Source organism: Saccostrea cucullata, unplaced genomic scaffold (genome assembly GCF_032062105.1).
Source record: "Saccostrea cucullata isolate Sc308-1 unplaced genomic scaffold, CSIRO_AGI_Scuc_v1 ctg303, whole genome shotgun sequence".
In the NCBI taxonomy this organism is placed as follows: domain Eukaryota; kingdom Metazoa; phylum Mollusca; class Bivalvia; order Ostreida; family Ostreidae; genus Saccostrea; species Saccostrea cuccullata.
The window spans coordinates 79,904-105,689 of NW_026928671.1; the positions used below are offsets into that span (position 1 = coordinate 79,904).

Genomic DNA, 25,786 nt, shown 5'->3' on the forward strand with positions numbered 1-25,786 from the left:
TAGTAGTTTTTGTTAACAAAAATCAGTCTTTGTGTGCAATTTCTACAATTTTTATGTTTACATATAATTCCTTACTTTTGAAAGAGAAAAAATATTACCATGGGAAAAAATAAGTTACCATGAAACAGCTGAAATTTGGTGGTTATTTTTATTTCAATAATTACAAAAATAACAAAAAATGAAAATCAACCAATATCGAGGAAATGAAACATATTGTAACTTTTAACAAAACACATATAAAAAAGAAATCTTTCAGATCTATTGATTATACAGTAAAAAAAATACATGGCAGATTCATGTATATTACATGTACTTTATAAAGTTGAGCATTTGACATGCACCTTACTAATCTTGTAAATTCTGATAAGTTTTACTATCTATTTTCAAGGGTACAAAAATCACCAAATGCTATTTATGAGCAGCCTATTTTGTGATGTGAGTTTGTGTATTGCACTCCAAAAATGTTCACCGTAATGCTTTTTACTTGAGCCTATAAACACCAAAAATTTACATATTGCACCTTTCTGGAAAATATTATCTGATGATGTGAAAGGCACATCAAGAATGAAAATTTTGGGAATTCACAAAATTGAATGCACCAGTTTGATCTTCTTGAAACTCCATGTACATGTATTGAGAAGGAAATTGACAAAATGATTTCTAATCTTGACTACTATTTACAGTTCAAAAGCACTAAACCATGACTTTGTAATGATTGCATTAATGTAAGGTGAACCAATTGAATTTATATGTATGTCCAGTACAGTGAAGTACTTTGTTGGAACATGTCAAGAAGAGATGGCAAATTTTACTTTTATTGCTAGAGAACTCACAACTAAGGAATTAAAGCAAGGACCTAGGAATTGTTTTTAAATGTAAAAATAAATGTTATTGTTTGGAAGAGCTGTTATCAATTACATGTATGTTTGTGGCAGTCTTTTTCAGCTAATGAAATGAAAATTCAAACAATATGAAATAAGTTATGAATAAGAGTTACATTGTATAATAAATACATTCTTCTAAAAAATATTAAGTTGGTATAATGTAAAATTTAAAATATATTAAGTCTATATATAAAGTTTTTGCACAGCAAATTACTGGCAAATTCATTACAGTGTTTTAACTAATTTAAACAAAATTTAACTTTAATTAACACAAAAATTGATAGCTTTAGTTACAACATAGATTACACACTTTTCTACAGCATTTAGATCAACAAATACCGCATACCTACCTCATCAAATCTGAAATTCCACTTTGATGAGATGAAGAAGGTAGCTGATTCTCAACAGATGAATACAATAAAGGTTATGGAGTATATAAGTAGAGTTTACAATGAATATGCATGTACAATACAACCCCTTAGTTTATGTTTACAATATCATATAAGATGCGGTTTACTTAATGTAAAACTTAGTATGGGAGCCATAAAAAGTACAGAAAAAATGTTTATCACACAATCTATTACATGTACAATTTAAATTGGACCTGCAATTCTGCAATTTAAAAAGGATTTAGAAAAGAAGTAAATATAACTAAGAGCCAAAAAATCAATTTTGTGTTTAATGTTCTTTAGTTGAGCAATATTGTAAACTTTTTGATAGATAAACAAATACTACTTTGTTGCTTAATAAATAACAAATAGTTTTATATTATTCCAGACAATTTATTACATGTAACAAGTACACTCTAAATTATATAAAAATTTACCGTACTCGCCTATAAGTCGGTCCGTCTGTAAGTCCAATGCATTTTTTAAGCTTATATTAGAGGGACTAACCTTCTTAAATACCAGTCTCACCTTTAAGTCGGACTTAGAGTTTTAGACCAAAGTTTAACTCCCAAAAATCCAACTTACAGGCAAGTATATACAGTACAGTAATGTTACCAAAGAAAAAATATATATTTTAGAAAAAATAATATTGCACCTTGTATAAAATTTGACAGCAGCAAAAAAAAAAAAAATTTACAGCACTTTATGTTTAATAATCACATATTATAATACAACCAAGTCGAGTGGACTGTATATGCTTATGGAATCTGCATATCGTGAACAATACAAACCTTAATTCTCATACAACATGCACAGTCAGTAAATTGGAATGGTCATGTGAAAAGTGATAGATAAAAGAATTAAACCAGCTTTGATTAGGAAAAAAAAATCAGCTGGAACACACATTTCATGTAGTGCATTATATCACCATTTTCTCCACATTAAAGACAATCATATCAACTTCTAACATAATGATGCTTTAAGCACTTGACAACATTATAATGCAAAACAAAATCTTTCATCTAATACAAGTTAGACTTGATTTCTACTACAAAGGGACTATTTCTAATACTGTATAGCAGCAAGTCAAGTCTTGTATTTTCCTGTTCTTTCTAACTTAATGTATCAGTTCTGACCTCCTTCATTTAATGCTGATTATAGAAATAAAGTCACAAGTGCTTTAAATTCACAACACCTTGAAGTTTTTATCCTTCTCTAATGTAGAAACATATAACTGCCATGACAATTGTCTACTATACAGTGAACATAAATACACTTGAAGATCACAGTTTACCTCCCCTTTCTCTACCATTCACAACATTACCCCCGCCTCGCTTTCTGTTCCTCCTCATTTTCACAAGATCTTCCCCAAACACGTCACCAGTCCGCAGGGCCGATATAAGTTCATCAAATTCACCTAGAATTCAAACAGCAAATTGTACATAGAAATTGCCTACTTTCAATCATATGCATTTAATTTATTTACTAATTTCAAAAATCCTTTTTTAAGCCAAGAAAGCTCAAAAAACTGTTAAATGCATAGCATTAATTTCCAGGTATATTGATTACACTTAGTGTAAAAAACTTGGCCCACGGTAAATTACGCAAAAATAAAGTCCACAAAGTAGCCCTGTGAGAATAACCCTTTGTGTGCTGACTAGTTTTACGTGCGCTGTAACCTCAGGCCTGAGTTGTTTTGTAATATCAACAAAATTATCACAATGGTGCACTAAAATGCAAATATCTAAAATTGTTGACAACCAATTGCTTGAAATTTGGCAAATATAAAGCAAATGTTGTGTTTTTTAATCTAAACAATTTTTTTTTAAAAATCTTATATTTTATGTTGCCATGGAAACCAAAATTTCAAAAAAATTATTTTTAAAATGACTTTTTAGCATTTTAACTATATTTTTCAGAGAAAATATTGCACTTTGATGAAAAAAAAATAAATCAATTGCTTTAAAAATTCAATTTTAGTTTAATATTATGCAAAAAAAAATTAATTTAAACAATAACTCAATTATAAAGTCAATGTTATATATACCGTTATGTTGTGAAAAGTCATATTGTATACTTATCTGAGTAAGGGATAAATTCATGTAGGTTAAAGTGAATTCTGATTCAAGTTAATGGATTTTTTTTCAGATTTTAACTAAAAAGAGTATAAATTGAAGATTCAATTAGCCTGTAAATATAAAACCAGTGATTATTTTAAGAAATATCGGCAATCATATAAGAAAGTATGATCCTCAAAGAATATGCAGTTTTTTGAGGTTGGGAAATCTTGGAGCAAATTGGCACAACAATGAACTAATTGCTGTTACTAGTATTCATTTTCAAATTAAAGCAGTCAATATGTTAAATAAATTTTAAAAAAAAAATAATAAAATAACATTTACACTAAGTTATAGAGGTCTTATTTTCTAATGACTGGTATCTAACAGCCCTAAATATACTCTAGTAATTCTCAAATCTTTTTTTTAATTTTGCTTTTATTGAAGAAAATGCATTTCTCGGTGGTATTTGTAAAGTTTACATATTCATCAACTTTCCTCCCACAGTACTTCTCTCTCTCTGTAAGAAATGTGGCATTTATTTTAGAAGTTTTATTCCTGGCTGGCAACAATAACTACAGCAGGAAAACTAGTACTTTAAATTTTAGAAATTTAAGCACCTTTAACAGTCATTTATAATGTTTTCAAAAATGACTTCATTCAATGTGGTCACTGGTGAATAACAGTTTTGATTTTTTTCAATTGATTTTAGTTAATGATGGTTGACAGATATGTACCATAATATCAATCAATATATTATGAAATACTTTTAAGTTTATCCAAGTCTAATGGTATGGGTCATGGATATAGGCCAAGTAAGCTCAGTCAGTAGAACATCTGACCGGTGATGCAGGGGCCCCTTCTTAGATTCACGGTCCAGCCGTGCATTTTCTCCTTCCTTGTTACATATTTGATGCTATTGACCCCTCTGGATTTGCAAGTGAAAGTCCTGTCAGGGGCTAATAAGAATTTGGGTTGTGTCTGCAAGGATAAAGATAACTTTAAGGAGGGATATGTAATGGTTGTGCTATGGGTATCAACCTGGGTAGCTCATTCGGTAGAGCACCTGACTAGTGAAGCAGCCTGCTGCAGGGTTCCTAAGTTCAATTCCTGGTCGAATCATAGTTACCATACATTTTCTCCTTTCCTATTACACAAGTTTTAAATGTGCCTGAATTTTTACTTCAACAAAAAATATTATTCCTAATACTGTATGCAGGGAAATTTTCGCCCCTGTTTTATTTTTGCCCCTTTCACCCTCTCCTTGATTGGGCGAATTCAAATTACACCTCATAATTTCCTAAAAAGAACTATGACTGGGTGAATTTAAAACAGGGCAAAATTGTTCACAATTTCAAAAGGGCGAAAATAACACGGGGCGAAAATAACCCTGTATATAGTAATGAAATTTATATTTTATTTCCACTATGGGATTTCTTTGTATTCTTAGTAACTATTCATATTTTCATATTTAAAAATAGACATATCTTTGGAGACCAAAATGCAATTTTGACCATCATTAAAAAAAATTCTCACAGCAAATCTTAGCCTTTTTTCTGTATTCATTTACTGTTACATATCTAGAAGGGATGGAATGCAGAAGCTTCTTGGGCCTTATAAATTTTTAAACTAGAGGACATATTACATATTACTAGGTGAAAACTTGTACAGTGTGTACTTTTGAGTTTGAGAAGTACAATTCCAACAGTAAAACTCAGTTATAACGAAGTCACTGGGACCTATGAAATTACTTCACTATATCTGTAATTAGTTATAACTGTATAAGAAATCAATTAAATTTATTTAGCTTGGTATCCAAATTGACTTCGCTATATCTATATGGGCCATGGCAAGCGGTATATCTAGTCTTCCCGACTCCCGACAGTCCCGGATTTTGATTTTTATGCGATTTCTCGTTTCAAGGTGCATAGAAACTATTCAAACTTTTCAGGCATGTTTACTAGGTTTAAATGAATTCATGAGTACATAAAAACTTTTACAAATTTATGTATTTATTTATGACTGAACCAGATGTTTCACCTGCCAAAAAGCGGTAAATCTAGTACTCTGTTATAAGTGTTAAAACCAAAAACGGACACAGAAGTTTTCGTAGAATTGCAATTAAAAACAAGAAAATGAAGTATAATTTTTCAACAAATAAGCGGAAAGCCTCATTTATATGCCAGATAAATTACTTGCCCTAAAAACACCCACATATTTTCTTTTTTTTCCGTGTATAGTACTCATTGTCACATTATGTTCACAGGCTCTTCGTACCTCGGAGCCCCCCCCCCCCCCCTTTTATTTATTTATTCTTTTTTTTTTAATTGAATTTACTTTACTACCTACGTTAACCTTTTCTTAGCCGCCATTTTTATTTACAATAACAACGCTTTGAACGGAATCGCGTGCCCAATTTTCATATTACGCCTCGATGGAGACGTAATATGAAAATGGAGACGTAATACGGAAAATTTCAGGGTGTCATGTGATCAGCTTTTATCCAATCAGTAATCGACAAATTTGTCTGAAGCGGGATAAATTGGGTTCCCGCACACAAAGGGTTAATAAAATCAAAATCATGTGGCTGGTGTAGCTCAGATTAGCATTTCATCGAAAGAAAACAACACATACCATTACATTTTTAATTGATCAACACTGACACTTATTTTTTCTGCCAAGTATATTTTTTTATATGGTAATGGACATTGTGCAAAATATATTTTTTAGCATGCCTGGGGGCTCAAATAGCAAAGAGTTTTAAAGAGATAGTCCACATTATCGAAATAGCATCATTCCTCAAAATGTTTTTGACTGACAAACAAGCACATTAACAATTTATAAAATTGTTTTAGAGATTAAGGACAGACGAGACGTTCCTTAATAACAGATAATTTTTTCTAAGAGTTTGTCTTTGAAGTATTGCTACTTAAACATGTTTACTCACAAAAAATTGAGGTACCTTACCGGGCATTTCTGCAAGATACCATGGGTAGTTTTTCTTATATAATCCATTGGGGGAGAAAAATAATTTTCCAATTTCAAATGTTTAAGTCTTTGAATTAAAAAAAAACGTATAGAAACTGGTTTAGAAATCAGAATGTTCTTAAAATTTGAATATTTTTCATACATTACGAAGATATAGAAAACAGATTTTGAGGAACGTCTCGTCTGACCTTAAATATCACGTACCACATGCAGCATTGCAAAAAATGTTTTGTTTTGAAATTCCATACACAAGTACTAAGTATTCATTGTACTTAACTTAAGTACTAAGAGAGAGAGAAAGAAAGAATAAGAAAGTTATATATTTAAAAATTTGATGCGGCACTATTCTTTTGGAAAGAATACAGAAGTTATTTTTCTTTTATATTATTTTTCTTTTCATTAAAATAATATGAAGTGTGTGTTTTCATGAACAAGTAGAATTACTTTATTTAGTGTTGATTTTCCACACAGAACCTACAAAAATTGAAAAAATTCTGGATTTTACTTATTTTTTTCAAAAAAAAAATTTTAATTGGTTTTCACAAGTGCACAGAGCAAACTTGATATATATAAAATGTATTAACACACATATATAAATATATGCTAAATATATAAACACATATAAATGATAAATCCCTGATAATTTAAAAAAGAGGGTAGGGGGAAGGATTCTGGATTTTGGGAGGGAGTACATGTACATCTCAAAGATCCTCCTCGCATTCCTCTTTCCAAAAAACAACGGTGTAATCCTCGATTAGTTTAAACATGTTCTTTTTGTTTACTTTTCTGAATATTTTTGATATACCATGCTGAATAGTTCCCAGAAGCCATTATAACTAGCTATTACATGTACATGTTTTCAATCGAACGAAGAAATGCTCCGCCTGCTCCAAATATTTATGAGACACAATTAAAACCCAACTCAGACAAGCGCAACATTGCAGAATTAGAACCCACCGGTCGGTATTTTTAATTACCTTTAATAAGACTAGAGCGCCGTCTTCAAGGTTTATATTTGGAAGTAATGTACCACACAGATAACAAAATATGGGTAAGATGTAAAATAATTCAGATTTGAGTTAATTAAATGATGTTGGAGAGGTCCGAAAAAGGGGCCACAGCAATATGCTTAGGTGGAAACATTCTTTGTTACAATTTACAACTCAACCCTGCATCTAATTATGGCCAATGCCTATACTTTCTAATTTGTTCCTGAAGTGTTATACCTGTTTAAATTTAAAATCTATGCCAATGTACAGCTGACAGCATCGGAAGCATTATTTAGATTAAAGCTAAAGCTTGAAGTCTCTGAAGCTCAAGCCCGTACCCATTTAACAGCATGTTAAACTAAAAGAAAATATGCTGTATAAATGCCTGCTCCACAAACCATAGAATTTTTCATTCACTCATACCCATTGTGCCACTGAGCCTTGCCCCATACCTAAGCTTTACTATCGGTACCTATCAAAAAAATACCATTGTTTTCATACTTCAAAAAATGTGGCAAATAATACTTTTCATCTTTAATTTGATCCATCGACCAGTACATGTATTCCTAGATACCTTTGTTAGATAGTTCCTTCTTATCTCCCTTGGTGGCAGGACTAGAACTTCTCTTACTTCGTAATCTCTCACGTTCTCTCTTCAGCTGATAAAAAAAATATTTCATGTCAATTCTTAAAGTCAGTAATATTTAACACATATACTGCCATGTATATTTCTTCCCTTTTTAAACCCCATTAATATAAATCAACAATTTTTTGCATGCTAAAATTTCATTCTCACTCTCTTATATGTACTATTCAAGATTACATAGGCCAATCATTAAACTTTCTGAAAACTTTGTTTTAGATCTGTGAAACAATCTGGCAAAAATAAGGTGTCACAACAAATTACAACTCAACAGTTTGACCGAGATAAAAATAGCCCTAACCGATTCTTCCAGAGCCTGTCTCTTCTCCTCTTCCTCTTTCTGTCGCTTTATTCTCTCGTTCTCGGCTTTGGCATCAGACATGGCGGCCAGGAAGGAGTCTAGGATTCCGAAGAAGTCCTCTGGTTTGTTCTGAGCTGGGTCCTCACCAAAGAATTCACATACAGAATCAAACTGGAGAGGAAATGAAACACAGTTTTATACAAGCCTTATGAATGATAACAATGGAACAATACATAGTTATCTTGACTGATGCTTTATAAAAAAAACTTTCTGCTTTAAAACTAGTTTAACTGCACTGTAATACAATTATAGAAAGGTTACAAATACAATTTATTTCTCTGTACACCTTTGATTTTATAATTTATTTCTGTTTAAGGATGTACAACACACCTACCCCCAAAAATTCCTGTCGTTTAATTTTCGTTATTTTTGTATATTTAGTACATGACTATATCTACTGCATGTATGCATATTTTGGACAAAATCGTTCGAGTGGTTTTTGGACAGGAACTTCCGAAAGTTACCCCCCTTTAGTTGTTTACAAGGAGAGAAAATTTTTAATCAATGAACTACTTAAACCTTGATTTTCAAAAAAACCAGGTTAGATATAAATATCAAATTACATTGGCTTATTCCTTTAACCATTTAACACAAAAACATAGTCATCTTTTTGATATACACATCATCAAAACAATTTTTAAAGACCTTAAACTGAAAAACTATGAATTTTCCAAGCCTTGAAAATTGAGTATTTTTCAAATTCAAAATTTTTTTGTGAAAAAACCTGTCGTTTAATTTTGGTAAAAAACTTTCTTTAGGTAGCTGGTAGTAAAAATAATCTTCATAATTTTTTGTATAATTTTTGTACGACCAGTTTTGATTTAATAGCGGAAAATTACCCCCTCCCCCTTTCTCAATAAATCACGTTCCTGCGCGTCTTTCAGACGGGGGTCGATCACTTTGTCATATGAATCTACAAATACACATTAAAAAAATTAAATTGGAATATTGCTTTTGCTTGAAAAATATATTAACTTATAAATTTAAAAGTTCTCATATGTAAAGCGTATTTAAATGTAGATTTTTAGGCAATTTTTGAATGCCCCTATCACCCCCACCCCTTCCTATTTTGCATCGCAGACCATTAGCATTTGATTAGCGTTTGACGAAACGTCGTTTACAGTGCAAATATACTGGTATTTCGTCAAGAATCCCGGAGGTATGCATTAGTTTTGAAATTCATGAATGCAGAATAAATATTGACTACTCTTTTTAAATGTATCAGGAAAAAATTACTGAAAAAAATTTAGTGTTTAGTCCATATACGTATATATGCGTTATGCATTCCATATCACATGAAACCTGGATACGAATTCAAGTTTTGTTGAACCTGAATATGTTGATTTTTAATTTTATTTCTTTAATTTTATTCATTAAAAAATGGTGTTTGTTCAACTCTCCTGTGATATAAATGGAATAATTGTAGTTTCTTTCATGTCATTATTTCAAACGAGACAGTATTTGGCCGTGGGGATACATCGACATTTGCATTAGATACATACATACACCCCTCATGATATTGTACGCATTTCTTTCAATGTCGTCGCTTCTAAAGTTAAAATGAAAATTCCGTATTCGTCCACATTAACTTCAATATATCAAAATATCAAAATATCAAACATTAAACTCTTCATCTATTTCATTTTATATCAAATCGCACATTGATATTTTTTAAAATCGTATAGGCTACGTTTTGTTTTGATTCGAGGAAATGCGAACCGACATTGTTGACAGAAAGTCAAAGTTACGATTTGCTGCAATAGAATATTCATAAATGCAGATAATTTCAGTACAAGTGAACAATTCTTTTCAATTCTATACTTACATTGTGTATATGAGGTCAATAGTATTCAATTCCCGGATTTATCAGGTCTTGCTGTAAATGTATCTGATTCTGTGGAAAACCGTAAATAAAGGGAGGAAAATAAACATCTCCTACATTTTCAGAGTTGTTCCTCTTTGATCAGTAAGGGTCTGAGAAGAACATCGATTTTACATTGTAAAAAGTTTTTTGTTTATTTATTGTTGTTTTATTTAAATTAAACAAGAAAAACAATACGTGTATTTATATCGTGTATGCACAAATTGTAATGAAGGTCATTAATCGGAATGTTATATAGCCAATTGTACATAATGAGAATTTCGGCAATGTAAAATAAAATTTTCAGAATAAAAGAAAATTCTGCGCTTTGATAAAAAATACAATTTATTGTATATGAAATGAAATGAAATAAACATTAAGGGATGGTATTTTATGTCTTGCTTTTTACGGAGTTTAATCGGGTTAATTAAAAAAATACTTATTGATTGAGTATGGAACGCACAATCACAGCCAAGCACCATATCCCAATTTTCTTTCATGATTGATATACATCGGGATCGTTTTACTCGTCGTTTTGACGCTTTATTTTTGACGTTTAATTTAACGTCACGTCAAACGTTCAATTGAAATCGCAAGAGTTATCTCCCCCAGTGTGTTGTACGTCTTTAAGTAATGTACCTTTTTCTTGATTTCTCCCTTTGCTTCCTCCATCTCTGAGAAATTGTAGGATGCTAAATTGTGGAAGTTTGTCATAACAGACACAAATTTTCTGCTGTTCATCTCTCCTGTATTGTCAAAGAACTTCAGCTCCTAAAATTCATACCTGATCTTGTGAATTACTTTGAACACTAACTACTATATATAATCAGGGGTTCAAAATTTTTTTTGTCATGGTCAAGTCCGGGACTTAAAGAGCAAATTTTAGGCAAGTCCGAGGATGAAATTTCAAAGTCCATATTTACCTATACATCATTAAATTTATGTTACTTATAATTTATTTTCATTTGTTGCATTGAATGAATAAAGACTATATGTATTAATATATGTTTTATTTTTTTCTCCATAAACTGTCATATAGTCATACATGAGTATTTCAACACAATACCAGACTGATAGGTTACTGGTACATTACAATAACTTTTACAAATACTCACTACTGAATAAACCATCTGTTACAATAAATAGAAATTAGAATGTGCTGTAAGTCACAGCTAAAACGAAAATTTAACAAACTCATTTCCGTTTGTCATATAGGAGGAAACACGAGAAATTGCGTAAGAGCAAGAGTCTAACCGCAACGGAAAATAAAAAGACGGATTGTATTTTCGAAATGTTCGTAATGTTTTATGAGTATTTTAACGCCCACAAACCCACATTTTTACTGAATACATTTGAGAATTTGCTTTATTTTTAGCTTTACGATCATTGTTTTTAACTTATAAAAAAAGATTAACAAGAAACATAGCCAAGTCCCAGGACTTTGGTGAATTCTAAATGCCGAGTCCGGATCCGGAATTTGTTAGTCCGGGACGTCGGGCTTGAGGAATTTTGAACCCCTGATAATAAATTTTATCTAATACCATGTCAAATAAATCATAGAGATTGAATAATGTATTGTAGTAAGAAAGGAGAAATGCATGAAGAAAACAGTTGGCTGGATGGGGAATCAAGCCTGGGACCCCTAACCACTGAGCTATCCAGATTGATATCCATGGTCCGTAGAGCCCAAGCTTCTACATTATAAAAAGATCTTCCAAATTTTAATGTTTTACACATGTAAATGGAAAGATTTTTACCTTTTCTATGCTGTCCAGACCTGACTTGATGTCTCCAATATCTTTGTCTAACTCTGACATACTGAAACGGAAAATTAAACTTTTAATTTATATGTCCTAATGGTGATCTGTACATCTGCAAGCACAATTTCACTTCAGTGATATACATGTACAGTAAAACTTGTTTAGAACAAACATGGATTTTGCGAATTCATGAATAAAGAGAAGTTTTCTTTGATCCCCAATGGAAATAAATCAAGAGTTCCTTATACGGATATAAAGAATTACAGATATGGCAAAGTCATTCCACAGGTCCCAGTGACTTTGTTATAACTAAGTTTTACTGTATAAGCATATGGTAATAAAGAATGTCCATAAATGCTCCTCACCTGACTTTGGCAGCCATTCTGACATTGGCTAGTTCAGTATCAATTTTCAGGATGCTTGGAAACTGCAAGAAAGAAAAGACAAAGCCATAAACTTACAAGTTTACCAGTACAAAGTCATTAAACTACAGTTTACCAACAAATATGAGTTTTGATGGAATTTGTACTGCATATGTGTCCTTTGTGATGAATCAATATCCTGTTGTAAAAACTGTAACCTAGCTATTATTACATGTACTTTTTTCTAAGTAAGCTCTACATGATTTTGATAACTTGTCCTCACCTTTTTCTCCACGAGATCTACCAGATAGTGAAGTAGCGTGACGTGTTTACTGGTGCTGGACTTAGTGTCTATCAGATTTCCCAGGCTACTGATTCTATAACCAGAGGCGTTCCCGCGCTGACCTCTGTTCATGAAGTTTCCCAGGGCCAGGATTATCTCCAGGATCTGTCTCAGGCTTCTACTCTTCATCAGTTCAGTGGAGGCTCCTTTTATTGCTATCAAATGATAATTAAGGAATGTCATGATTATGGGTACTTTATTTTATACATGTAACATATTTCAATTCAGAAATTAACTAGCAGTTTTACTAGGTTTTGTAGATCACTAAATTTTTGCGACATCATTTTTCCAAGAGATAGTCACTATCACTCTTGATAAGCAAGACAGAATTTTCATGAATTGTGGTTATTGCTCTATTTAATCTCAATGAATACCCCTGGTACACAAGAATTAAATTCTCACGAGCACACCGTCTCGCATTATTACATGAAAATGAAGTTCACGTGAATAAAAAGTGATTTACAATATTATATCTTACCTTCAACTTTGGGTCTAATATCCGACATTTTTTCGGGGAATTTCTTTTTGAAAAATAAAGCACTAAGTCTTCCTTCATAATGATTAATCCTTCCAAAAATAAGGAGAAAAATTATAGCAATATGCAGGTAAAAGTTAAAGATTTTTTTTCATGGCAAAGTAAGAGTTTACAAAACTTTAAAAAAATATTTTTCTTCAATAATAAATGTATACTTGAAGATTTCTGGTCCATTACCTGCTGGCTTCATACAGGAATCGGTCAGCCCTGGCCATGTGTTCTATCTCCTTACTGTACTCTAGTAACATCTGAGTCTCCTCTGATGTTGGTACAAACTTCAGCAGCTGAAATATTTCAATATACCCTTCAGTAAAATTACTTATCCTGTTCAAGTTTTAAAGACAAAATTCCATAGTCAAAGTTTTCACTTGCACTTCATAATTGAGTTATTAACTTCATAGGAAATACTGTTAGCACAGTTAAAGTGAAAATGCTAAAAATTAATTCACACTTCCTGGACAGATTTTCATTGTTTGTAATCATAATGTATTATGAACTTATCAAATATAGTGGATTATATTAATAACAAATTCAAAGTGTGCTTTACTGAAAATGAAGGAAGTTCAGATACCTGTTCTAACATATCCTTAGGTAGGTCTTCCCCACTATCCATGGTCAGTATGGCTGATATGACCTCCTCATTGGTCATCTTGAGTTTGGACAGCAGGATTGTACAGTTCTGAGCTCGGCGGCCATCGATGACTGACAGCTCCTTATTAGCCTTAGATTTATTGGATTCTCCTTCCTCCCCCTCCTGATTCTGCTGTTTCTGATATGCTGAGAAAGTCTTTTCAAAATCCTCCAGGTCTAACTGCCTGTATAACTATCAATAATAATTTTTTTTCCCATAAATGGATTGGATTGAAAATGGCATAAAAGCTCATTTTAAAGGGAGAAAACTCTGTTATGAGAAAAAATTTTGCGAAGTTTATATATAAAGTAACTGAATATTGAACCATTTCTTACTTTTACTGGATCAAGTCTAGACCACACTGTGCCAGCAATTTTTGCCTGAAAAAAGTCAGTTTTCCTCTTTATCCTCTGTATTTCATCAAATTGAATTTATCACATCATTTAAAATGAAAATAATTTTGTTAAGAAAGTACACATGTATTTCTCACCTCTGAGAGTTTAGACCAGTTGAGGGATTTCATGGGATTTTTTGGACGAGGTATATTGGAGAATTTCTGAGTGCTGCTACCACCACCTATTGGAGGAGGTGGAGGGGCACCTGCAAGAAGTGAACATTCTTCATAACTCTTCAACTCATCATTTCAATCAAATTGAATGCTTCTAGCTTCCAAACATTAAACTTCATGTTAATAAAATGTGTAAAAGATATTAGATCATGAAAAACTTCAATAATGACTGGACATACAAAAATTTGGAATTATGCTTCATGTGAGATTATTTTCCTTGAATTAACGACGTTCGATCCTGATATTTAAAGTCTTAAACTTTTTTTGCCAAGTATATTTTTAGTTTCTACATACATAGCTTAATTAGAATTTAAATCAAACCAGAAGTCTCTGTCGAGACTGAAGCTCTACTGGTTTGTACTTAAAGCAAAGGAAGAGAAAAGTTCTTAAGCAGTTGGAAATTGAAACTTTACCAGAACAATAAAAAAAGAATAATGATCCTTGATTAAGTTTCTTTATGTTCTTAGTATAGTTTACTTGCATGCCACATTATATTATATTCAGACTTAAACTGTATTTGGAGTAGCATTTTGAGAGTATTTAACAGAAATTTCTATTTTTAGTAACCAAAGCAATATATAATGTTCATAAAAGTCAAAAACTGATACATGTATATAGAATTTTGTATCTTAGTGTAGTCTACTTGTGTGCCAAGTTATATTGAAATCAGACCAAAACTGTAGGAGGAGTAGCATTTTGAAAGAATTTCATAGAAATTTCTATTTTTAGTAACAATAGCAACACCGCTTATCAAAATCAAAAACCAATATACAGAATTATGTATCTTAGTGTAGTCTACTTGTGTGCCAAGTTATATTGAAATCAGACCAAAACTGTAGAAGTAGCATTTTAAAAGAATTTCACAGAAATTTCTATTTTTAGTAACCACGGTAACACCGTTCATCGAAATCAAAAACCGATACACAGAATTATGTATCTTAGTGTAGTCTACTTGTGTGCCAAGTTATATTGAAATCAGACCAAAACTGTAGGAGGAGTAGCATTTTGAAAGAATTTCACAGAAAATTCTATTTTTAGTAACCACGGTAACACCGTTCATTGAAATCAAAAACCGATACACAGAATTATGTATCTTAGTGTAGTCTACTTGTGTGCCAAGTTATATTGAAATCAGACCAAAACTGTAAGAGGAGTAGCATTTTGAAAGAATTTCACAGAAATTTCTATTTTTAGTAACCACAGCAACACCGTTCATCGAAATCAAAAACTGATACACAGAATTAAGTATCTTAGTGTAGTCTACTTGTGTGCCAAGTTATATTGAAATCAGACCAAAACTGTAGGAGGAGTAGCATTTTGAAAGAATTTCACAGAAAATTCTATTTTTAGTAACCAGGGCAACACCGCTTATCAAAATCAAAAACCGATACACAGAATTATGTATCTTAGTGTATTCTACTTGTGTGCCAAGTTATATTGAAATCAGATCAAAACTGTAGGAGGAGTAGCATTTTAAAAGAATTTCACAGAAATTTCTATTTTTAGTAACCACGGTAACACCCTTCATCGAAATCAAAAACCGATACACAGAATTATGTATCTTAGTGTAGTCTACTTGTGTGCCAAGTTATATTGAAATCAGACCAAAACTGTAGGAGGAGTAGCATTTTGAAAGAATTTCACAGAAATTTCTATTTTTAGTAACCACGGCAACACCGTTCATCGAAATCAAAAACCGATACACAGAATTATGTATCTTTGTGTAGTCTACTTGTGTGCCAAGTTATATTGAAATCAGACCAAAACTGTAGGAGGAGTAGCATTTTGAAAAATTGTTTACAGACAGACAGACAGACAGACAGACAGACAGACAGACGGACAGACAGACAGACGGACAGACAGACAGACGGACAAACAGACGGACGGACGACGGACGCATTACTATCGCATAAGCTCTTCTGGTCTCTGACCAGTAGAGCTAAAAATGGGGGTCAATATGCTTCTTTTAGCGCTACAGTACATTTAATATGACCTTTCTGCACTGAAACTTATGTCTTAATTAAACATTACATCTTCGACGTTTTCCCTCCAATATTTTTATCCAATTAAAGCATGAAACTAAATGAACTCTTAAGTCTGTTTAAAAAAAAGACACTTAAAAATTGTGACTAAGAAAAGGTTTCAAATTTCTTCGCATAATCAATTATTTGACCTTTCTGCACTAATAAAATGTTATTTTTCCGGCATTGAAAATATAATAAGCAAGAAAATTATTTTAAAGTCTTACACTTTTTCTGATTTTAAGCAAATAGGTCAAAGTTATCTTGAATATTTAGAAAAGAACATCAAAAGTGGGGGTATATGATGTACATTTTCAGATATTACTAAAAAAGTGTGAATTTTACGTTAAAATTGGCTGAATTTTTTCCCGGATTTTCAGAACATATTTACTATATTTGTCACACTTTGTGTTGATAGAATTTATAAGAAATAATTTAATAGATATTTCAGAACCAGCATAACATATTTCACTGCAAAAAACAGCTTTGTGTGCAACCAGCATGGAAAAATAGACATCCAAAATTAACAGTACTGTTATAGTTCAAATGGAAACCAGAAGTCTCTGTCGAGACTGAAGCTCTACTGGTTTGTACTTATGGCAAAGGAAGAGGAAAGTACTTAAGCAGTTGGGAATTGAAATTTACACTAGCAAAAAGGAGAATAATGATCCTTGAATAAGTCTCTTTATGTTCTTAGTTTAGTCTTCTTGCATGCCACATTATATTATAATCAGACTAAAACTGTATTTGAAGTAGCATTTTGAGAGTAACAGAAATTGATATCTTTATTAACCAAGGTAATAATGTTCATTGAAGTCAAATACCAATACACAGAATTATGTATCTTAGTGTAGTCTACTTGTGTGCCAAGTTATATTGAAATCAGACCAAAACTGTAGGAGGACTAGCATTTCGAAAGAATTTTACAGAAATTTCTATTTTTAGTAACAACGCCAACACCGTTCGTCGAAATCAAAAACCGATATACAGAATTATGTATCTTAGTGTAGTCTACTTGTGTGCCAAGTTATGTTGAAATCAGACCAAAACTGTAGGAGGAGTAGCATTTCGAAAGAATTTCAAAGAAATTTCTATTTTTAGTAACAACGCCAACACCGTTTGTCGAAATCAAAAACCGATACACAGAATTATGTATATTAGTGTAGTCTACTTATATGCCAAGTTACATTGAAATCAGATCAAAACTGTAGGAGGAGTAGCATTTTGAAAAATTGTTTACAGACAGACAGACGGACAGACGGACGGACGCCGGACGCATTACTATCGCATAAGCTCTTCTGGTCTCTGACCAGTAGAGCTAAAAAAACTGATCATTTTCGTCTAAAAAACCTTCCGCCACAAAATATAGTCCCTATCTTAATTCTACTTGAATGGAATTTAATCGTGGTTTTTTCATTGAATATAGTTTAATTTGCATTGTAGAATTCAGTTTTATTGTAAGAACCTAAAAATGATGTTTAATTTTATGAATAAAGGACCTGCGCGAAATACGCTCAAAATATCAGGATCGAACGTCCTTAAGAAAGTTTGCAGGTAAAATTTTGTGTCCTTAGCGTAAGCTGTGGACCAAAATCAAGTGAAGGATATAAGGTGATGTGATGACAAGCTGATAAATTACTTATGTGTGTCCTTAAATTATAACATTGAATGGTAAGGTGGCTCCCTATCTCACCTGGGGCAGGTGGTGGAGGGGGAGGAGGTGGTGCCCCGATAGGGGGTGGGGGTGGAGGTACGTTAGGTCTGATCACAGGAGAATTGACACCGAGCTCTATCACGGAGGGAGTGGACAGTCCAACCTTGGCGTCGTCAGGTAGACTGCCTGTCTGGACTAGATGTGTAAGCTTCTGTCTCTCTCCACGCTCACTGCAAAGCTGAAAAACACGAAATATCAAACTTTTTTTCTATAATCAAAAATTCAACGTGATCCATATTTCAAATGAGATGTACCATTTTGCCATCAATGATTCTAAAATATTGCACAGGATACATGTAATTCATATTTACAAACCTGGGAAGACAGATTTTGGATTTGCTGATTAAGTTCATTTATTGTTTGTTTTAATTCATTTTGAGCTGCATTCTCCTGATCCAATTTAGCCTTCATTCTGGTCACTGTCTCTGCAAGCTCATCCTGAAAAATACAAAAAATCAAAAATTAGATTTAAAAATAGTTTAGAGCCACATAAAGACATACAGTCAGTAAATGAGCAGGTCCTTACCTTTTCCTGTTCCTTTATTTCACAGTCTCTCTCTTTCTTGGCCACTTTGCTCTGTAAATCTTCTTGACTTTTCTCCATCTCTCTCAGCTTTTGTTGCAAGCTTTTAATGTCCTCACCACTTGTCATTCTTAGAAGTAAAATATATACATTTGAGATTTTTTAAATTATTTTGGAAGTATGAATGCCCAATATTATTTGGATTCATTACTTTTAAATATTCAATTAATGCCAAATTTGAATTTCAAAATTTAAGCACTAACTGTCTGATCATCTGTTTGACATTCATTTCTACTGGAGCACAGTCAGGATCCTGGCCATTCTTCTGCTGCAGCGCCACCTGCTGGACAAGTCTGTCAGTCAAGTTCCACATCCCGGCAATATGGCTGTCATTCCCAACTAAGGGGAGACAATTCATACAGTTTTACTTTTAAAAATAAAGCATGGCATAATATTGCTTGTGATTCAAATATTGTTGAATCTCAATAAAACACATTTCAAAAATATAGGAATCATCTTGCTTCACAAATTATGAAAATCATGATAAAAAAGTTCAACAGACAAGTTAATGTCAGGCCTGAAACTCACATGGCATTAGAAGTAGATGCTGTAGTATGGACATAAGATGCTGGTAGCTGCTAGTCATGGTTAACTTCTTCCTCAGTAAGTCAAACATGGAATAAGCACTCTTAGTGTCTACATGGACCTAGATTCAAAACGTGACAAAACATTCACTAAAATTGATAATCATTTCAGTGAAATCTACTGGGATGTGAGTTTAAATGCTTAACAAAGGGTTGTCTTGCCTGGTGTAAATAATTAACTTGCTGCTTGTTAGCAAGTCAAATGCATATTATCTGTTAAATGTGTTTTTTTAAAATACAAACTAACTCTTACATTTTCAAATCTCTTTGAAATCTCTCTTTCATCTTCATTCCTTTTCATCTCAAAGAAATCCAAATGTCTGAAAAATAAAGCAATAAACGTTCAGACTGTGTCTTCCTATGCACCATTAATTTCATTTCTCTTGTTTGTGACAGTGTATACAAATCTTATTATTGTTACCTATCTAAGGTGGCATTTTCGTGCTGCTTTCTCATCTTATCAATCACAGGCTGAATACCTAACATGAGAAACTCATAACGGAGATGAAGACGAAACTCTAGATGTTCCTATAAAATGAAGAGGACACAATTCAATATTTCTTTTCTTTCCTTTTTCTTTTGCAAACTCTATATCGTAAACTTTATGTATTAAATTTCAGCAAAATCACATCGAGAACTATATAAAAACTCTTATATTAGTGCCTTCAGTATACATTTATACAATATTTCCTGAAAATTGGAGTTTGGCAGTTTTCACAAAATCCACCCTATTTATAGTTGCATCAACAATTGGCAAACATATATTGCAGAAAACATGTACTAGTACCCAAAAAGGACTTCTTATAAATTAAACCAAGTAATCCCTTGTAAAGATGAACACTGGAACTCACCTTTCCCGGTCCGTATCTAAGGGCAGCATTAATGAATGACATTATGGCAGTTTTCAAGTTGACCTCTTCCTTGTAAATTCCTGTACTTCTGTCAAGGTCATTGATCAAGGTCTATATTAAAGCAAAGCAATAAGCCAGTCATTTATTGGAGTTCACATTTAATTAATTACTGAATATCAAAAAACTAATCATATCATTTTAAAGAACTCAACTGCCTATACTAAAAAAATGCTTTTTTTCAAAAGTTCATTTTTGAATTCTCTTTAGGGGAAATTTTACCTGGAATCTGGTCCTCTCAGCAGCAAACTTCTGGTAATGCAGCATGGCCTCCAGTACCTTCTTGTGACCCCCAGGAACCAGGCACATGGCACCGAGAATTTCCAGGACTGCTACCTTGGTCCTTATGTTCTCCGTTGCTAGGCTTTGAGCGATGATGTTGATGCAGTTTGGATGAGCAAGCACATGAGCTCTTCCTTGCTATTTGTTAAAAAAAAATTTAAAAAATTATATATACAAGGGTTGTCCCAAAATTTCATAGACTGAGCTCATATCTTTTAAAGAAATTAATGTATCTTTATAAATTTTTTAGGGTGGATAAAGCATGCACTTGGCAGATAAATTACGAAGTTTTATCATGTTAACTTGAAAACTTTTCGAGTATAACATTTAAAGTGATATAGTTCTCTAACACCCGGAGCAATCTGCTACGTCAAAAAATACAAATGTCAATTGTTCAAATTTTTGGAGAAAATATTTCAATTACCAAAATCAAATTCTGAAATTAAAAGAAACGGTTATAGTTATAAATGTAAAATATCTTAATTACTATGATATGATAAAACATTAAAATATGTAAACAAATTTAATATATGCATGTACAGGTATGAAATAGTAATAATTTGAAAACGCTATATTTCTACGGGCTTTTCGTCTGTTTTCTCTTATGGATATGCACAATTGAACTCTTGCCCATTTCTTAGCCCTGTCTTTTATTTTAGTTTCTGTTATTCACATATACATAGAGAAGCTGTTTTATTCATTTTAAATACTAAGGAAGTGAAAAAGTTTCCTAGTCTACCAAACATTTATGACTGGTACATTTCTGTAAGAATGAATTCATGAACAAAACACTTGATCACAGTCCAGTGTGCCGCCTGGGCCAACGCAGCCGCCATTTTAAAAAAAATTCGGACTTCAACCCCATGTATATAAAGCGTTATAAAATTCATATTTATCAAAGCATAAACACCAAAATTTGAGGAAATATAGTTAATAAAACAGTAATGAGAATTTTCATTTCCATTAAAAAAAAGGTAGTAAATACTTTTCCGCAGGATTTTAAATATTATATACCAAATTCTCATTGCAACTTTTGGTATTGCGCTGCCTTCCTACACCAGACAATGAAATGTGTCTTTTAAATTGGAATAATTTGTGTAGTTACTCCATATTTTTCCATAAATTTATTAGATAGTGTTTGTTTAATCTATATACGAAGTTTCATTAATGTATGACGTAGGGTTCCTACAAAACAACGCTTGTCTACGGAATTTTGGGACAACCCTCGTATACAGTTAAGAATACAAAAGTATCCAGGCAAAATATGAACTACTAAAATCACATGTGGATTTTTTTTTTCAGCTTGAAGTGAGGAATTTTAAAATAAGAATTCTATTTACAAAAATATGGGATTCTGAATACCAGATATATCTCTGATGAATATTTGTCAAATAAGAAAATTTTATTTAATTTAAAAAAAATCAAACATGTCTTACGGAATTGTTCATGAGAGCCTTGAGACATCCTATGACAGAGGTGTGGATAGAACTTTGACACGTTTTATAATCCATCGTCTCCAGGAACTTCAGCAGGCTCTGAAGACCTTCTTGTTCGCTGAATCGTGTAACAAAGCTGTAGAATATAGGACAGTATTGAACATATTAAGATTACACAAGATTTTTTGAAAACATGTTTGATCATGTCTCATTCCTCTTATAAGTTTTCATAATTTCTTGAACTCATATTCACCAATCTCACACTAAAGTAAATACTTTTTGAAAAAAAAAATTTGCATATAAAGTAGAATTTGATGTAAAATTTGAAATATGCATGTAAATTCATCCACAGACCTCATTGGTTGTGTTCTAAGGGCTGTCTTTAAGTTGTCCACTGTTTTGGTTCTCAGCTCTTCCTCTTCAGTGTTGTAACTTAGGAATATCTACAATACAAAAGTTTTTTCTATGTTTTGCATGCCTTTAATTGAATAATACTACAGCATTGGCAATTTATCAATTTTAATATATCACAATTTAGAATTGTTCAGTATGTTTCACAAATTCATGAATTCAAAAAAATCACCTTACAGTCATTAACATTATTATTAAACTTTTGGTAAGAGTTATTGCCCATAAAATCTGTTACATTATGTACAATATGTAGTCATATTACTTCATGTAATAAATTTTTATGCACTGAAAGTCAGCACATTTTATTTTTTTAAATTTTCAAATACTTTGATAAAAAGAAATGGAGTGGACTGCATTATTGTATCTAACTATTTACATGTCATTTGCAAATGAAAATCAAACTTACAGATGAAATTCACAATTTTTGTTCCCCTCTCATAAATGCTATATGCCAAATCTGGCCAGTGGTCTCAGAGAACAAAAATGTTCTACAAAACCAAAAGACCAGTACAAATAATGTGAGAATGTAATGGATTTATTCATAGAATATTCAGTGTGAATTGATTTTTTGGCATAAGATATCATCTAGAAAATTAGATCTTAATCCATTATAGCTTAGAGTTGAGTGTGTACATGTATGTGTTGTGAACATTTAATATATTCATAATTTAGTGCAGTTGTATGTATTATGTTGTATGTTGCACCACCTGACTCATGAATAAAGTGCACTCTGTGTTTATGTTTATTAGGCTTAGTTCATCAATGTTTATTTTGATCGAGTTCATAAGTAAGTGCACAAATGACTGCGTAAAAGATGCCAAAATATGAATCCAGCTGGAATAAGTTTACAAACACAATATCATATCACAAATTCAAAACTGCATCTCTTTCCATGTTTTATGCTCAGTCTATCTAAAACACAGCACAGTCTCATGTATCTTTAATTTCAAACTCTGTTGATGAAGTTTCAGTCATCTTAAATTATTCCAACCCTGGACTCATGATTACATACGTATTTACCTGTACATGTATATCCACATGCCATACCTATTTAGTTATCATGGTCATTTAATTCATCAACATTGATTGATTGAATCTCAGAACAATGTACTTTATCTCTGTGAATATTTGCAAGAGTTATGGTTTACCTGGATCTTACTACAATAAAGCTGCCATTTTTTCTCGGGTGGAAGATTAAACAAAGCATCTCTATGTGGCTTATCCACATCCAGCTCTTCCTGCAATATGGATGTGACAAAAATTAAAAAAATCTGTATAGATCAGTGAAATTTATTTTTATAATTTATGTACCCTCTCTAATTTTCATAAAATATGTCAGTCTCTTATAAATATATTGCAGACTCATTGATCAATGTATCAAATGATTAAATGTTTATAAATGGTCAATTTTAACCTCTTTTAATCTGATAATTTGAACATTTACTGAACCAAATTGAAGAATTAATCCATACTATAAATCACATGTTGATTTTATGCAAGAATATTCAATTACCACAATTTCTGCAAATTTTTCGTCGATTTCTTTTTCGTCACTTGGCATGGGCACCTCCACCTCCATAGCCTTGAGGGGCGTGTCTCCGTCGATGCCATAAGTTATTTCTGGCGGTCTTCCTCCAAAACACCAACACATGCTTTTCTTTGGTGCCGGCATCGTGGCTGACACTGGTTAATTCACCATAGGACACACTGTAATCAATAAAACAGGATAACATTGAGCAGAGAGCTCATAATGACAAAACACTAGGTCTGCACTCTGTACAACATTCCCTCTCTGTTAATAAAAAAAATAATTCGCAATGCTCCTCTTAAAGTAAAACAATATAAACTGATCTGCTGACTTGAAGCAAGGATGTGTACTCATTACCAGTCATTGTCATGGGTGAACAATTATGTGAATTATTCATCAGATGCTTCCTTATTTAATACAACATCGATTGAAATATATATTACAATAAGTACTCTGTATCTTTTCCACATTCATAATTAATGATCTAGTCTAGATATAAATCTGGTTTTTAATTATCAATTATATTCAATAAAAACGCTTCAAGTTCTCACGAGTTATTATTAATCAGTGAAATTATTTTTTTTTTAATGTTCATGACATAGAATTTATAATTTTCTGCTTTTTTCTAAAATATTTTGCGATCAGACAGTTTTTTAATTGTTCAATGTGAAGAACCCAGAACCTTGACAGAAGGCTATTTTTCTGCATCTACAATCACAACATTGTGTTTGTTATACGTACCAGACCCCACAAACTCTCAATTTTCAGCCGAGAATTCAGAAAAAGACCAATGTTCATTGTACATACAATGTCCATAAAATTCACACTGGATTAACTTTAATGACTGTTTTTAAAATAAACTTTGCCTGATATTTGGGCAGTTTCTCATGATAACATATACCGGTATTGTGATCAGGTGAAAGCTCTTTGTGGAAGAGGTATCCATTTACTTCTAGGTGCAAAAACATTTTTTATAATCACTATTACAATCTGTCAAAGATCTTAAACTGATATATGGGTGATGAAGTCTCTAATTATATTTTCATTCTTAGTTATTTTCAGCCACTATGACACCTGGTTTCTAAATGTACAGTATGCTCTGTATCATCCAGCCCTTTACCCTTTTTCACCTGACCAAAAAGAAATTGAGATAAAAATCTAAATAATGTCCAAATATATGATTGTAAAGAAAGGCCACCATCAAAAGACAGCAATATTTTATAGTTTTATGCATTTTTAAAATAAAATTTATATTTAAAGTTGAAGGGAAAAAAAAAAGAATCTTGTAAAGAAACATTTGCAGTCACCAACCTTCATAAGAAACATTTATTTGCAGTCACTGACCTATTAGAAGAATATATACAAAAAAAAGGATGTATATGTTTCTTACCAGTAAAAATAATAAACTTCCTGAAAGCCTTGATACAATGAATCAGCTGAGAGCACCCTTTCAAGATTTTAATAAAGCTGTAGGAGCTCTTGTAAAACAGTAACTTTATCTGAATCATATCATCATTTATTTCAACAGAGCATGATAGCATCTACAGAGGTTATCCCTAAAATATAGATAAAATTAGATAAAATCCGATAAATTAAAACTTACATACGTTCGGTCACCTGCAGGAATTATAAGACCCTTGGATCTAAAATTATCAACAGGGGGGCATAAAAAATGAATTTCCGCTTGTTATGAGAAGCACCTGATCGCAATTGGTCATTATTTTACGATCCCGATTTTTTATGCCAGTAGAGTTCTCCTGTATAATCTAACAAGTCCATCCATCACAAATTAATCAATTTATACTCCAGTGGTCAAGGAGTTCTGCCATGCTTAATTCCATTCCCTGAACCATAAGGCACAAACAAGAAAATAACAATATCCAAATGTATCTGGGAAGTATACTACTCCATGCACCTTTAACACCTTAGCATATATATAAATACTTAT

At 32.1% G+C, this 25,786-nt stretch overlaps 2 protein-coding genes across 2 annotated transcripts; both read right to left on the minus strand.

Annotated features, from left to right (window-relative positions):
* Window positions 1–159: 159 nt before the first annotated feature.
* Window positions 160–22,499, minus strand: LOC134278355 (disheveled-associated activator of morphogenesis 1-like). The gene is made up of 24 exons (XM_062760678.1): window positions 22,488–22,499; window positions 22,254–22,342; window positions 21,900–22,035; window positions 20,404–20,601; window positions 20,125–20,235; window positions 19,695–19,801; window positions 19,527–19,593; window positions 19,218–19,335; window positions 18,893–19,028; window positions 18,633–18,759; window positions 18,422–18,544; window positions 18,086–18,284; window positions 14,294–14,403; window positions 14,139–14,183; window positions 13,744–13,995; window positions 13,350–13,456; window positions 13,116–13,204; window positions 12,578–12,792; window positions 12,298–12,359; window positions 11,930–11,990; window positions 10,812–10,943; window positions 8,252–8,422; window positions 7,882–7,966; window positions 160–2,690 (listed from the first exon to the last, which is right to left on the minus strand). The coding sequence occupies exons 1-24, from the start codon at window positions 22,497–22,499 to the stop codon at window positions 2,557–2,559; spliced, it is 2,886 nt and encodes a 961-aa protein (XP_062616662.1). The 3' UTR covers window positions 160–2,556.
* A 714-nt stretch (window positions 22,500–23,213) lies between these two features.
* Window positions 23,214–25,406, minus strand: LOC134278356 (disheveled-associated activator of morphogenesis 1-like). The gene is made up of 4 exons (XM_062760679.1): window positions 25,229–25,406; window positions 23,824–24,017; window positions 23,459–23,548; window positions 23,214–23,222 (listed from the first exon to the last, which is right to left on the minus strand). Exons 2-4 carry the CDS (start codon window positions 23,980–23,982, stop codon window positions 23,214–23,216), a joined length of 258 nt encoding a protein of 85 aa, XP_062616663.1. The 5' UTR covers window positions 23,983–24,017; window positions 25,229–25,406.
* Between the last annotated feature and the right edge of the window lie 380 nt (window positions 25,407–25,786).

Excerpts from the sequence above, each read along its gene's own strand:
- LOC134278355 (XM_062760678.1), bottom strand. Across the intron at positions 13,205-13,349 it reads TTCCTGTATGAAGCCAGCAG|GATTAATCATTATGAAGGAA; the intron begins GTAATGGACCAG and ends TATTTTTGGAAG. Across the intron at positions 11,991-12,297 it reads AGAATGGCTGCCAAAGTCAG|TATGTCAGAGTTAGACAAAG; the intron begins GTGAGGAGCATT and ends TTTCCGTTTCAG.
- LOC134278356 (XM_062760679.1), bottom strand. The coding sequence starts at position 23,982 with ATGCCGGCACCAAAGAAAAGCATGTGTTGGTGTTTTGGAGGAAGACCG. Across the intron at positions 23,549-23,823 it reads AAAAATTTGCAGAAATTGTG|GAAGAGCTGGATGTGGATAA; the intron begins GTAATTGAATAT and ends TCCATATTGCAG.